The sequence below is a fragment of the Morchella importuna genome (assembly GCF_003444635.1).
Source record: "Morchella importuna strain M04M26 chromosome Unknown Morimp01GS003, whole genome shotgun sequence".
NCBI classification, from domain to species: domain Eukaryota; kingdom Fungi; phylum Ascomycota; class Pezizomycetes; order Pezizales; family Morchellaceae; genus Morchella; species Morchella importuna.
Window position 1 is genome coordinate 1,016,106 of NW_025763400.1, and position 14,465 is coordinate 1,030,570.

Sequence of the window (14,465 nt, forward strand, 5' to 3'; positions counted from 1 at the left end):
AAAGCGGCTACTTCCAGGACGAATTCGGGTTAATCCAGCAGAACTTGGGTGCTGATTGGTTGTAAACTGCAATTAATCCTTGCAAACAGGTAGTAGATCCTGTACCCTAGATGATATGGAGTCGGAAAAATAATCTCCCCGTGTTTCGGTATTAACGCGTCCGATTTGGGTGAAGAATGGGCTGCGTCATAACTACATAGGCAGGGCTTTTCTTTGTTCACGAATCTCGATAAGACTACATGTACTTTACCTACTCGCGCGAGAGGTATGTGCAACGGATGGATTCTCGGCCGACAGTTAACAGCACCGGTGTGGCTTTTAGGCCTTTTCAATGTAGTACATACATGTATTCTAGCAAGCCACTGCTAGTAGTAGCCCGCTTTAGTAGGCAAGGTACGGCACATAAGCTCAATCTTTTGCACTGTGCATGTAGGGTTTTCTACAGGCATGCCATGCGCGAGTACATGTCAACTTTTCCCTCGATTGAAATTTTCCAAAAAAATATTGCCTTATGGATTACCACATGTATTCATGACAAAAGCACAAATGGGTAAATACAGTATTGTACTGCATTACATATCTCCAATTAAGGGTTTAAGTATCTCCGGCACAATCTAATGTCCACATATATATATCAGAGATTTTCAAACTTCATAAATATAATCATATGATAATATGATAGGAAGCTCGTACCTTAGTTGCATCCCCTTCAAATACCCAGTCAAATATATTACTACTCCAGCCGCCGCTGCTTACATCAAGGTCGACAATCGCGACTTTACCTCCTAACTCTTTAACTCTATGTGCATATCTATTGAGTTTCGAAGGTAGTCAGTTTTCATATAAAAACATATGCCAAGGTCCAAAGGGAAGACGTCTGGGTAGGAAGAACACACCCTGCAGCTGGATATACCAATCCACTGGTTCCTATAACAATGCAGAGATCAGCCGGTTGTTCCAGCCAATGTTCGATCCCGTCCATCATATCTAAATCTAGATTCTCGCCAAACCACACGACTCCTGGTCGTAGGATATTTTGTTGACCTGCTCACATGTTTGTTATTAATTCGTTGGATATAAAGATGGAGGCAGCCCCATTACTTACATTTTGGGCACACGGGCAAATCTGAGAGCTGTAAGGCCTGAAGTTCTACGCTTTCGTCGTACACAAGGGTTTCTTCGGTTGGGGTTCCACCGTCTGACTGTCCGCTGGCAGGTCCTGGTGCTCTTTGTTCAACCGTCTTTTTCGCCATAGGCACCGCAAGTGAGGGAACAATTGGATCGGCAAAGTTTTGATCATCCACATAATCACAGAGATACCCAGAACATCTGAGCGCAAACAAAGATCCATGAAGATAACGAATCGAATCATTCGGATGATTGGCCCTTACCGAAAGCCCTGTTGGACAGCATGACAATTAAATTACTTGATTACTCCCGTGATAGTAATAGCACCATCTTGCGCTATACGTGGACTTACCGTCTACGTTTTGTGTCAAAGTCAAAAATGCCGGATGTTTTCTCGCCAATTCTGCCAATGCATAATGCGCTTTGTTCGGTGTGACTTGCAATGCCATATGTCTACGCATTGAGTAGAACTAATATCACTAGAATATGAGATAGAGTTCTCGGCAGTAAATATGCAAGCTTCCATACCTGCCACACTAATCCAGGATCCCTCTTGAATGCCTCAGGCGTCGCAAGGCGCATAACATCATAATTCCTCCACATACCGCCGGCACCACGGAAGGTGGGCAGTCCCGAGGATGCTGAGAGGCCAGCACCACATAAAGCGACAATACGGCGTGCAGAAGAGAGATAAGTATGGAAGGAGGCGACGTCGGTGGAAGGAGACATATCTATCTAGAGCTGATTGATGTAACTAAGTGCTAAAGTGGGGTTAGACATGCACTCGGTTATCGTTACCGACTCGACTCGCCAATCTCGTTTCTAGCGTTCAAACCATAATAATTCTTGCCAAGAAATATCACGAACTGCTTAGATAAGGTTAAAGGTCAACTATCAGTGGACTCTCAGTTGATCACTTTCCCATCGAAAAACAAATTATAATTAAAGAACCCAATGTGTTCAATCATATTCCAAACACAAATCGTAGCACTCCCAGCAAAATTCCCCACGCAAACCCCGAAAAGAGACTATCTCATTTAAGCGTTTACACATATATCACACTAGTACCTACATGCACATCAACACATCCTCAAATTGTAACGTTTCATGGTGCAATATTCTTTGCCACTTCACATACATACATGTATGTACATGTACTCCAGTCAAGAAAAAAAGGCGGGTCTACAAGATGAGGTTTTATGAGGTTAAAAAACAATCTTCCATTTTCCAGATGTTTAGAAAAGTCAGTCTTCAAACTCGGGCAATCTCATAAAAATCAAACTATGTAACTATTACAGTCACGAGATCTTAGTTAGACGTATACTTAGGTCTGCAGAGGAGGGGAGAAAATGAAGAATTTAATCTCGTATCAAAGAAACTTCAGATAACGGTATAAACCTTCATTATTACTAATCTTTGCAAACATAGCGATTGGTCTGCTTGGAAGCATACTAAACTATACTCTCAGTTAGACGTTGATATTCAGGATTCTACAGTGTTGTGCTCAAGAAATCTCTTACTACTGGTTACCCCTTCTAGTGGTACTGTAATTTCAAAGCCCTAAGTACTTCTCCAACACATTTCACTACACGATGGTTCGGCAATTCACCCTAGACTCCCTCCTCGCACCGACGCTTCGATTCGATTTTGTGTCAAAACATCATCCCATTGCCCAACCTACATCCCAGCGTTTTCCAACCTCCTTCACAAAGGTTGACAGAACTTCATCCAAGCCTACCCTGTCTGATGGATTGACTCTGACACAAGCCTCGACGATTTCTCGCCATTTCAAGGGAATCGGCCCGCACTGCGTCCAAATCTCACTCTCTGTCCAGGTTATAGGGATATCTTCTCCATATTTCATGGTTTCGGGAGGGACCTGCTCAAATAGGAGCCACAGCATAATTCCGACAGAGTATGTTTCAACCATTTCGAGAGCTCCGGGGATAGCACGCCACTCTTTAAAGGCAGACCAGTCCTTGAAGTACTGTTTCCTCCGATTAATTCCCTTCCTAATATCCTCTGCACTGGCACCATCCCCATCCGTATTGCTGTCTTCTCTTCTGCTCCTATTACAGATGTTGCCCGGAACAGAGTTGATAGTAGAGCAAAGAGGAGGGTCAAAATCCTTAATATCTTTCAACTCTGCCAAGTTCTCTTTTTCAAACATCAAGCGGACATAATTATTACGCTTCCATATTAACTTATTCCACTCAACTTTGTTTTTCGCGCCAGATCTTTCCACGGTGACATCCCATTCGCCCCTGATACGTGCCTCTGGGGGGACTCTCCATGATAATCTTGAGACTTTTTCATCATCTCCAAATCCGATGAGATGGAGTTGTAAATATTCATCGATCATGAACCTTTCCAAGCCAAATCCACGTTCTCCGTCCCCCAATGATTTCTGGGCCATTCTCTGGAGATGTTTCACGGCACTCACAATCTGGTAGGCCCATTTCGCTTTCTGGATAAGCTTGATTTTCCTAGCAACCCGTGGCATCCCGGGTAGGCTGGGAAGAAACAAATAGTCACTCAGTCGACCATTCTTGTAGTAATCACTGATATATCCGACGACCTTGTCCCCATCCTTGTCCCCTTCTTCCTCGCTTCCCAAAGTGACGTATCCAATTGGTGACATGATATAAGGATGGAGAGGAATTTTGTCCAACAGAGTTATTTCGTTGTAGATGTTGTCTGCTTGGCGCATTAAGTCAAGAGCCATATCTCGGTCGGCGAATTCTTCTCTCTTCCCAGTTTCATCATCCACGTCCAGCATTTTGATGAATACACGCCTCGAGTTATCTCGTACATCCTCTTCACCTAGATAACCAACACGAGTCAATTTCCCTAGTTTTTCTACGTGGTAGGCTAGACTGTGACGCTCGTATAAGCCACAAATAGTCTGTTCTTCCTCGACTTCTTCGGACGTCCGTATGCCTAACTGAGATGGGCATTTCAAACTCGACAACAGTAGTTGGTAGGAATATGTCGCAACCAGAGCAAAATATGGGTTACCGTCGCCTGTCTCTTGAATCTCAAGGACATACCAAGGGTTGCCAAAATTAGCGTTCAATATGATTGATTGTGGGGTCATGGAGACGATCTTGGAGAGATTTTCAAACTCTTCAGGGACCTGTGCCGGAGAATCTGCAGTGGAGTGAATAGGAAAATTTGTGGGGACGTCGTTTACAGGTACAGGAGGTATGTACCAAGGGGATGCTTCCTCTTGGCGGAGGAAAACGGCATTCTGAGTGATGCCAGCCCTATCTGCAAATGGATTCTGCACATGTAGAACCAGCGAAATATAAGAGGATATGACGGTAGAGGATGGAGTCATTGAGACAATCTCCAAGCAATCCAACGTAGGGGCAGGAGAGGCTATAGAAGTAGTTGAATTGACGGTAGGGGGGGCTCTACTAGAGCGGGTGAAAGACATTTTTGAAGCAATTGTTGGGGATTGTGTTGATGAAGCTGCCTTAGACGACAATTTCGATGAGGCCTTCGATGAGGCCTTTGATGAATCTTTTAAAGAATCTTTCGATGGATCATTTGCTGAATCTCTTGATGAAGCCTTTGATGACCCTTTTGACGAATCTTTTGACGGAACTTTCAATGAGTTGATTGTTATGAGGGACTCGGCTCTGCGACGTCGAGTTGTTGGTACTATGATAGCTGGCGGACCCGGTGGAGGATGCCTCTCCTCAGAGAACGGGCGGTGCGGTGCAGGGAAGAAAAACATAAGATTACGAGGACGACTTATGGTGTTGATTATGTTGAGATAGGATGATGGATGGGTAGGTGTTAGTGGTAAACTGATAACCCGGAGATACATCATTTAGTCACCACAACATTTCCCCAATCCGTGACATATATTGAGGAAACGCATAAATTCCTACAAAGATACATGTAATCTCATTCCCAGACTTTCACCACATCTTATGGATACAACTAAAATCATTCGCGAATAATATATGTACTAATTCATGTTGATAATTTTCATGTATGTACATGTATGCATCATGTTATATGCTGAGATACAAAATAATGGCTTCCAGCCGTACATTCTGCGAGTGTGAAGAATCACGAGTGATTCCTCATGATTCCTATCAGGACACCTAACTACATGTACCAATCAATTTTTAATAATGTATTGACTTGAGATTAAGGCTACGAACGACACACTCTCTATTGTTAAAAACATTCCATCGTATTATTATAAGGCCGTTGGGGAATATTGAAGTCGACTGGTGCCCAAGCATAAAACTCCAAACTCGGTTGCTTAGTCATCGTCCTTAGACAGCCTAGGTGTGTAGGATATTGTTTTGAGATGGATACAATGTCATGTAGGTACATACTAGGCTCGTCCCCAGTCTCCCTACTTACATCCTTCTAGCGGGAGATAGGGGATGGGTACGAGACTAGATGGATTGTAGTAATGATCGTGCTCAGAGACGTACCTACATGTACACCCGCAGGAAAAAAGTGAGTAGCGTGACAACGGGTGCCTCCAACTTGACATCCCCACACCCACAATACAACCCCACGAGTATTCCGTGGCCATGCCTTTTGACAAGTCTGGAAAGTGGATAGAGGCTACTCCGAATGAAAACATAAAAGTTATTGAAGCCCAAGCTAGGGAAGAGTAGGAAAGGCCGGATTGGGGGAAATGTATATAAAAAATCATTGACAGCATGCCAAAGAGAATTGCAGCAGTAGTAAAGGACTAGGGAGATCATAGGGGGTGGTGAATATAGTTTAGAGGCCATAGTATCTATTCTGTATTTTATTGTTTAGTTATATTACTTCTTTTCATTTTTATCCCCAATTTTGCATTGGGGTTCGGACGGGTTGCACCCGCTGTTTCCTCACTTTTTTCCTGCGGGTGTACCTACACGTTACTGATTTGAAGCCTTATGTACCTACATGTACTCAAAGTACAGTCGTTCACAGGGTGAGGACGAAGACTGGGTGTAGACGAACAAGGATTTTTGGACAAATAGAAAGATCACTTGGGCAGCTTGGCTGTTTCATGTTATATTGAGAACCCTGGTTCGTCTTCACCCAGTGTTCGTCCTCACCTGTGAACGACTGTACCTACAGTACAGTAAGTACATTCTAATTTTGGTATATAACGGTGATGACGTCTAATGCAGCAGAGCCGCATACAGCCCCAGGTTCTGCATCTCAAAGAGGTAAAGAGAGAGCGGCCACCATTTCACCCCAACTAACCACTTCGAACCTGTAGCCCTGCGCACAGATCCCCTCACCTCAGTGTTGTCCACCCGAGTAGCACATGAACGGTCGAGTTGTGAAGGCCACCGACAGCCTGAAATTTACAAAATGCCCTACCAAAGGGTACATACTTAAGAAAACCCCGCGCAAGGCCATCGTATCAAAGCAAATCTATGTTCCAAAACTGAGAAAAGCAGTGAGATCGCGGACTCGGGAACCACGGTACCCTTGTGAGCTAAATATTACCTGCATACATCGCATACCGACGAGCAATTAGAGGGGAAGCCGGATGCGGGAACGGGAAAGTGAAGAGTCCATATGATGGGCAACATTAGACTCTATTGCAACAGAGAGACACGGGACGATAACCATAGATAGAGCAGACACTCAACAACCATCTTCATCGCGACGCTTTAAGAGGGCAAAGATACGGTGGACTTGATTGCAATCCCCCTTCTTACCGGTAAGTACATACATGTATGTTAGCCTTGGGATCACTGTTGCATATAACCACGGTTTGAATTCGAATAAACGAGTAGGAACCGGTGCGCAATACTTGCGATACCTACAACAACATAGAACCAACATCTGCTTCGTTGCTGTAGGCTAGCTGAGCGCCGTGTTTGTACCTACAGTATACGTGACAATATATTATTATTGATAATCCCAGACAACGTTTCCCCTCGTTTCTCCTCACTTTATCGTCTATCATAATCATCCATCCAGCCACCCGTGTTTTTGCCGTCACGTCACGCGGGCCATCGTCGGGATTAATTGCTTTGCACTCTTACCCCCCCTTTAGGGTTGCTCACTCGGCGTCTCGGCATTAAATATCTAAGTGCCGTACCTACATAATATCTACATCCTCTATTCAACATCTCTTCGGAGACGAAGACGACGACGACGCGGGGAAACATAAACAGTATCGAAGTAATAATCATAACAAACCGTGGTTGGCAACTTTAATTTATAGTGACGGCTACCAGCTGTTCAACATCTTGATAAACATTGCGATAATCGGATATCTCCTTCCCTCCCCGCTTCGATACGTAGACGCGGCTGTCCGTTTCGTTCTTAACTAGAGTCTGGACTACTTAATTGTCAGTGAAGTCTCTCGCCTCTTCAGTTGCAGTTTAAGGTTTCGGGAAATTTGTCATCTCCGCACGAATCCCCTATCTCAGTCGACCGACGTCCACATATCACCATTGCGACTACTACCTCTTTAATACCATTACATCTCGGTAATATAATCACATTCACTTGAATAATATGGGTTCCGCCTGCTCCACCTGCCTTGGTCAAAGGAAATCAGACGATGTACTTATCCCCTCATTCCTGCGCCTCTTCTCTTTACTGGTGACTGACTTCCCCTGAATAGTCTGAGCACACTCGCCTTCTTACCACACACAATGAGCACCATCTTTACAGCTCTGGGGGAGCTTTCATGTCTCCATCCGCCCCACACGGCGCGCATGCACCAGTAGACCCACAGACGCTCCTTCATGAGCGTGAATATCTTGATCGCCTCGTGGCGCAGACATCGGAAAACCTAATCGATATCTTCGCGCCTCCAATGCTAACACACTCATCCTCTTCTGCCACGCCAAACAGCCGTGGTGAGTGGTATCGCTCTGTCTTGAGAAAGACAGAACCACCACAACAAGGGCCCGAAATGCCTGTTGTGTTGGACCCAGCTGTTGTGGGCGCAAAGGAAAGAGAGTGGTTGGATAGTATCCTAAAGGGAGGAGAAGAAGCTGTGAAGGAAGTTGGGAGAGTCAAGGGTGTGGGGAAATTGGTAGTTGGTCTGGAACTTGATGGGTGAGGGATGAGGCGCACAGGTGAGGGATGGAATGTGCATGTGGGGAACTGGTACCTCAGATGCAAGATGTTGGGCTATAATGTCATGTGACTGATTTGGTGACGTATTAAGCTCCAATAAACCTGGCTTTGTAGTTTATTTCTTGCTCTTCTTATTGTTCTGGATATTTCAATTTGTCTAAATGGTTTTTGTTCCCTTTTGGTGTATGTTGAAGGTTGGGGACTGGCGTTATTATTCTGTTTTCTTTGGTTTTATCTGCATACTTTGTTCGAGTAGTTTCTTCACCTTTCAATTGTGTCCTTCTCCAAATCCTTCCTGGTTTGAAGATTCTCAATCTTTGTGTTGTTGCCGCAAAACGAATCCCTTTTGTTTGATCATATCATTATCATTATCATTATTATTATTGTTGTTTCAACATTTCTTTTTTGTGCAGGTTCCTGTTTCACTTCCCTTTTCATTGTAAGATTTGAGTTTTACATAACCGTAAAGTATTAACATGTAGGTACATACATGTATAAATAAACAACATGTATATCTACACCTACTTCCTACTTATAATATCATATCCTCTGTCTTAACCTGAATATTTCTTTATGGATTGGGGTGTGACGTATATTACTCTATGCATATATATATATGTAGGACTTATGGTACTGGCCAGGCTGATTTATACTGTATTTCAAAGTACATATGTACTACATATGGGCATGTGTGTACACATACAATATAGATTTAGGTCAGTGTTACATGGCAACTAAGTGCAGCTCTATTCTGATGTATGTAAGTATATACATCCTCTCAACACTTGCTCATTTTACCTTCGAGATCAGATATAGCCTCATAAAGAATCCGGATATTATTCCGTCACACTTGACTGCTCCCTATCGCCTTTTATCCTACTATCTATTTATTTGACAATATGGAAATCGCAAAGGAAGCTTCTTCAGAGTCCTCGCTACAGGTGTCGAATCTCTCTGTGTCAGGCGGGAACGGGTTCTTGTCCCACCGTCCCATGAGTGCAGGTATCGACAGCATCGTACAGGGCTTCAAGTTTGCCGCTACAAGCAGAAAACCTCCTGTAGCAGCAGTTGTGGAGACGGGCAACCAAGTGAATGGGAGTTGCAAATCTAGGGAGAGGATGGGGAATAATGATACCCTTCAGAGCAGAGTAGACTGTGCCGTTGGTAGGCAAGACAAAGATGGGATGGAAGGTGAGCTTCATTTTTACCTGCAACGAGAGCTTACAGTTGGCTAATCGGACATTTTAAAATGACATCTAGCAATGAAAATTCAAGTCCCAATATTTTCTGCTGCTGCTACTGTCCCTTCTCTACTTCATAATCCCTTGAACCCACAAGCGGTACTGCCTCCCGAGACCTCCGCACCGCGCAAGAATATGCTACCGCCATCCCAATCTATACGCCCGGTCGAAAGAGGGCGAAAGACTATGCCTCTACAGGGGTCAGTCAAAGAGAAACGGAAACGCACGCAAAGTTCTAGTTCTCTTAGGTCTGATTCAGAGCATGATCATTCCGATCAGGGGAGAGTACTGCTGCCTCAAGAAGATGGACAACGAAGGTATCTGGCAGAATATGGAGGGAAAGACGCCGAGGCGAGAGGAAAACCCATTAGAACCAATGAGGGAAAGGTTACTGAAGCCAGCTCAAGTGATGATAGAAGACCTAGAAAAAGACATGAAAGATCAGCTGGAATTTCCAGACCTCAAAACGAGTCCCCTGCTAATCCATCCTCAAAAGGAAACAAAATTCCTGAGGTTATTATTTTAGATGACGACATTAAGCCCAAGCCAACCGAAACTGAAGTCTCGATGCCTAATCCTCGGGGTAGAGATTCAAATAATAGTCATATTCCGGGGTTGCCTGAATCAGTATATGATCATGAAAAACATCGGCGAGACAAAAACATCCTAGGACACATGGACCAACCGCTAAAGCAGCATATGCCTCTCCCGAAAAGCACTAATGGATACCATGGTACCATACGGGATTTACCAGATGGGATGATAAGCTCTTCGGAAACGCATGCAAGTGCCGGATCAGGTCGAATTAATGGGCACTCCTCCACGAGTAGCAGACTCGGAATGGGCAGCAATGGGGTACCAAAGAACGGAAGGATGCCTGTAGAATCTGCTCATATTCCCGAGAATTCCTCGCAGCAGCTCAACTATAAAACACACTTCCCTTCGCACACACCTGTCTCTTGTGAAGAGCCAGGTCAAAGTAGCAGCAGTGAACACAAATTATTAGTGGCCTTAACAGCGCTAACCACCGAGAAGCAATCTCTAGAACACAGATTGCGTGAAACAATGTCGTCGCTCAGGGCACAGGTCTCGTGCACAGAAGCCGCAGAGAAGAAGAATGCCGAACTTGAAATCCATGTTGCGACTTACAAAGATACAGTATCAGGACTAAAAAAGAGAGTGCTAGGGGTCCAAAAGTTCGTGGATGGGCTAGGTAATGATTACAATATGTTAAACGAGAAGAAAACACAATTGAGCAAAAGTATCAATCAGCTGTCGTGGGATAGGGATGAGTTGCGGAAGAATTTCAAAGAAGTAAGAGATCTCACAGAAAAGGCCGGGGTGAAAATGCAAGGATGGGGAGATTCTGGTGCTGTCTTGAAAGAATCACAAAAAGAGATTGGGAGACGTGAGTTTATATCTCGCCCTAGTTAGATCTATGATATTAACTTGTGACAGTGCAAGAAACTTTAAAATTTTTTCATAACCAGTTATCAGAAAATGCAGGCTTATTGGCTACTGAAAGGGATCGTACACAAAGTCTTGAATGCCAGATTCAGGAGGACAGAGAAAGGAACAAACTTATTCTAAAAGCGATTCAGGACGGGAAGGTGGAGGTAATTGAGCAACTTGCGGAGCTCAAGGGAACACTTGAAGGGAAGGACGAGCCTGAACTAATGGAAAGACTGGTTAAGGCCCAAAAGATTATGGAGACGAGAATAGAAGAGGATGGCGAGGCTACTAGAAACTTGATCTACAGTTGTTCCAGGTCTATCGAAAAGTTGGGTTATCGGGATGTAGATGCTACAGAACTTTTACTTGGTGTGGAGAAAAGAGTTAGTAATACATCAGTCAGTATGATGGATCTTTTTCACGAAACGCATAAGATGAATGCAGAAGCCCTTTCATACTCGGATGGGTATATAAGCTATCTAAATTCCAGGATCACAAATCTGGAAGCAGAACTCAAGGAAATACATGAAAAATATGAGGTTTCATTGGTTGAATCTGCCGAGAAGAGACATATCACAAAAGAATATGAACTGAGGTTAAAAGATGCCTTGAAGAAGTGCGATGATATGAATACTCAAGTCCAGAGAGGTAATACAGTTGAAAAGACTTTGAATGAAATGTTAGTAAAGAAAATCCATAAAATCTCGAAAGTTATTCTAACAACCTGGGTAGTATTTCCACGTTGAAGAAGAACATTGGTATCCTAGAAGCTCGAACCGCAGAAGATCCTTCTATGGTCGCAACTATCAATATATTGAAGCAAAAGAACTCCAATCTAGAAAAGGAATTTAACATAACAAGAGATGCCCTCCAGGATACAATACTCGCGTCACAGACAAAGGATGGAGAGATTGAGAGTTTGCGATATGAGCTAGAGACGCTCAACTTGAGGTACAAAGAAGCAGAAAAAAAGATTGAGGGTTTCGTTGAAGAAAAGGCCGGGTTCATGGCACTCGCCGAGGAACAAAAGATGAAAGAACGTATCGAGGTTGAGACAAATGCAAATATGTTTCGGCAACGGGAAACCTCGCGGCTACATAATCAGATAAAATCGCTCAAAGCACAAAAGATGAAGTTAGAGGCTGACAATAAGGAATTTAAGACCATGCTAGCTGGGGGAGTCAACGTCGTAGGTGTCCCTCCCTTTTTCACCAACTTCCCCTAACCTTTAATGATAATGACCCCGCAGGAAGTTGAACTTAGAAAAGAGATACAAGATTTAAATAAAAAAGTATGTTAAGAATATCTTTCAATATTCCGAAATCATCTAACTTTACAGAATGCGGACATTGAGGCATCCCACGCTGGGCTCCTCCAGGAAAAGACCCGCCTGGAGAATGCGGTTAGTCATTTAACACAACTTAGAGAAACGTCTAATACGAGCCATCGTGCGCTTGAGAGAATCGTTGAAACCACAGCGGACGAACTTTCAAAGGCCTTAGAAAAAATAAATATTCTCCAGAGCGATAAAGAGCTAGTCACTGAAGAAATAATCCTTAAAGAACAGGAATTGGAACGCGCAAAATCCGATAGGTCTGAGATCTTAACAACTACTCGAGACATAATCGCTCTTCGTATTATTGAAAGAAACCTGAAAGCAGCTCTGGAAGAATCAGAAAAAGAGAACCAGGTGAGTAAGATGGAGAAGGAAAGTGCAATAAATGCTTTGGAGGCAAGAACAAAAGCACTAGATAAGGCCTTAAAAGAGCTTGGGGACTCTAGAGGAAAATCAAAGTCGGTTCTTAGTCAACATGAGGAAAATAACTCTCTAAAAAAACAAATTAGAAAGTTGGAGGGATATTCTGGAGGGGCTATCAATGAACATACTGGAGTGTTTAAGAAAGCTTCCCCCACAACGGAAATATCTCTTCATACACCGGATTTCAATTCGAAGAAACAAAACCCTTACGCACGCGTAGCTAGCGAAATCATGGAGTCCTCTTTTGCAAATAGTTCATCACTCTCCCCATTAACATCACCCGAGCCTATCCCCGAAACGCAGATCGATCATCGGACATGGAGCGATTCTTCTAGTGTTGAGATGCCAAAGGGCTCGCAAAATTTAGACATCTGGGATAACCAGGCCACAAAACTTGATTTACAGCACATGACATTAAACAGAATGTTACATGATGAAAGCAACGATGTTATCATGAGCGAGGGGTCCCCTGGTGATCGCGTCAAAACAGTGGATATTCCGCCCTTAAGAAGCACCTGTCCTGAAAAAAGAACTCTTACACCCTTCACTCCAAGACCTCAAATGGTAGACGTTCTTGAGAATGGGGCAGAGAAACATACTCTAGTTACCCCAAATAGGCCGAAAACACCCCTAAGGCACCGCAACACTCGAGGGACTACAAACGATATCAAGAAACTCCAAAATCGCCCTCGAAAAGACCGCGGGAAGAAAAACAAAGATGACCAGGAATGGTCGGAGGATGAAGCCGAGTCGTTGAGGAACAGTAAGGGGAAAGAGGAACCCCCGAACATGAAGAAAAACTTAAGGAGCTTCAAAGATAAGAAGAAAGGAGGTAAAAGGAATTTGTAGATGATAGACTAGTATAATATTAATGTGATAATATTTGCTTTTTTAATTAGTTGAGCTCATCGGCCTCGCTTTGATAAATACCTAGATGCTCAGTTGCATTCTCATTCATGGCCAGGAGAAAAGTTTCACCAGATTTTCTGAACCCAAACCGGGGATTAAGTCGTACATGCCGTTATAAAAAGGGATATATAATTTGTCCCGCAACTAAACCCTGTAGTGTTTAGCGCATAGGTTCTAGACGCCGTTTCCAAAGATATGCATGTATTTACAATTTATCACCTTTTATACCCGTTTTGCCCATCTTAGCCTCAACATCTGATCATAGACCACATTCCCATAAAGATACACAGATGGGTATAGATTTAGGATTCAGCTATTCTATCCGCTCTTTCCGCGCTTCGCCTCGAGAAAAAGGACATTTCGTCGAACTAGAACCATCGAATAAGCATTTGATCACACACCTCCGGCCCATTTCCGCAAACTGAACGTTTTCCCCGTGCAAAGAAGTATCCACCCTTTCAAACAAAATTGAGGACTAATTGCTGGATATCCTTACCGACTGGATCATACTTGATCATGGACAAAGGCCTGTGAGTTCGGGGTCGGACGAATGTCTTGTAGTAGCCCGTCATCGCCATCGAGATCAGGCGCACCGCAACCGTACGAGATTTTGCTGCATTACTCCTTTAGCTTATAACTCCTTCTTATAGAAGGGTTTAAGGTCAGTTAACGAACGTTTTTTTGCCATTGTTTATGTGTAACAGGTCCTGGGTACCGGGGATTGGATGTTTTGCAGATGTGAAGTTGGGGTAAGCTTTTCATAGATCAGGAGCAAAACACGGTTACCCGGACTTTGAAGTGGGTTAGTCCTGTTTTTCAGCTTGGTGGCGTAATGATCCATTGTGTATAAGAGTAGCTGCCCGAAGGCTTTCGGGATGTAAGACAGCTCAAAGGGGTGTAGG

General features: G+C 43.7%; 4 protein-coding genes across 4 annotated transcripts; 2 read left to right on the plus strand and 2 right to left on the minus strand.

Annotated features, from left to right (window-relative positions):
• Positions 1 to 572: 572 nt before the first annotated feature.
• LAJ45_01779 (uncharacterized protein) lies at positions 573 to 1,857 on the minus strand (the record flags this gene model as incomplete). The annotated part of the gene is made up of 6 exons (XM_046111372.1): positions 573 to 614; positions 694 to 811; positions 897 to 1,044; positions 1,106 to 1,399; positions 1,481 to 1,598; positions 1,657 to 1,857. The coding sequence occupies 6 exons, from the start codon at positions 1,855 to 1,857 to the stop codon at positions 573 to 575; spliced, it is 921 nt and encodes a 306-aa protein (XP_045975316.1).
• A 931-nt stretch (positions 1,858 to 2,788) lies between these two features.
• LAJ45_01780 (uncharacterized protein) lies at positions 2,789 to 4,870 on the minus strand (the record flags this gene model as incomplete). The annotated part of the gene is made up of 1 exon (XM_046111373.1): positions 2,789 to 4,870. The coding sequence occupies one exon, from the start codon at positions 4,868 to 4,870 to the stop codon at positions 2,789 to 2,791; it is 2,082 nt and encodes a 693-aa protein (XP_045975317.1).
• Positions 4,871 to 7,632: 2,762 nt separating this feature from the next.
• LAJ45_01781 (uncharacterized protein) lies at positions 7,633 to 8,272 on the plus strand (the record flags this gene model as incomplete). Its single annotated transcript, XM_046111374.1, has 3 exons — positions 7,633 to 7,680; positions 7,742 to 8,144; positions 8,202 to 8,272. The coding sequence occupies 3 exons, from the start codon at positions 7,633 to 7,635 to the stop codon at positions 8,270 to 8,272; spliced, it is 522 nt and encodes a 173-aa protein (XP_045975318.1).
• An 829-nt stretch (positions 8,273 to 9,101) lies between these two features.
• LAJ45_01782 (uncharacterized protein) lies at positions 9,102 to 13,503 on the plus strand (the record flags this gene model as incomplete). The annotated part of the gene is made up of 6 exons (XM_046111375.1): positions 9,102 to 9,393; positions 9,463 to 10,851; positions 10,950 to 11,574; positions 11,628 to 12,084; positions 12,145 to 12,186; positions 12,235 to 13,503. The coding sequence occupies 6 exons, from the start codon at positions 9,102 to 9,104 to the stop codon at positions 13,501 to 13,503; spliced, it is 4,074 nt and encodes a 1,357-aa protein (XP_045975319.1).
• Positions 13,504 to 14,465: the final 962 nt, after the last annotated feature.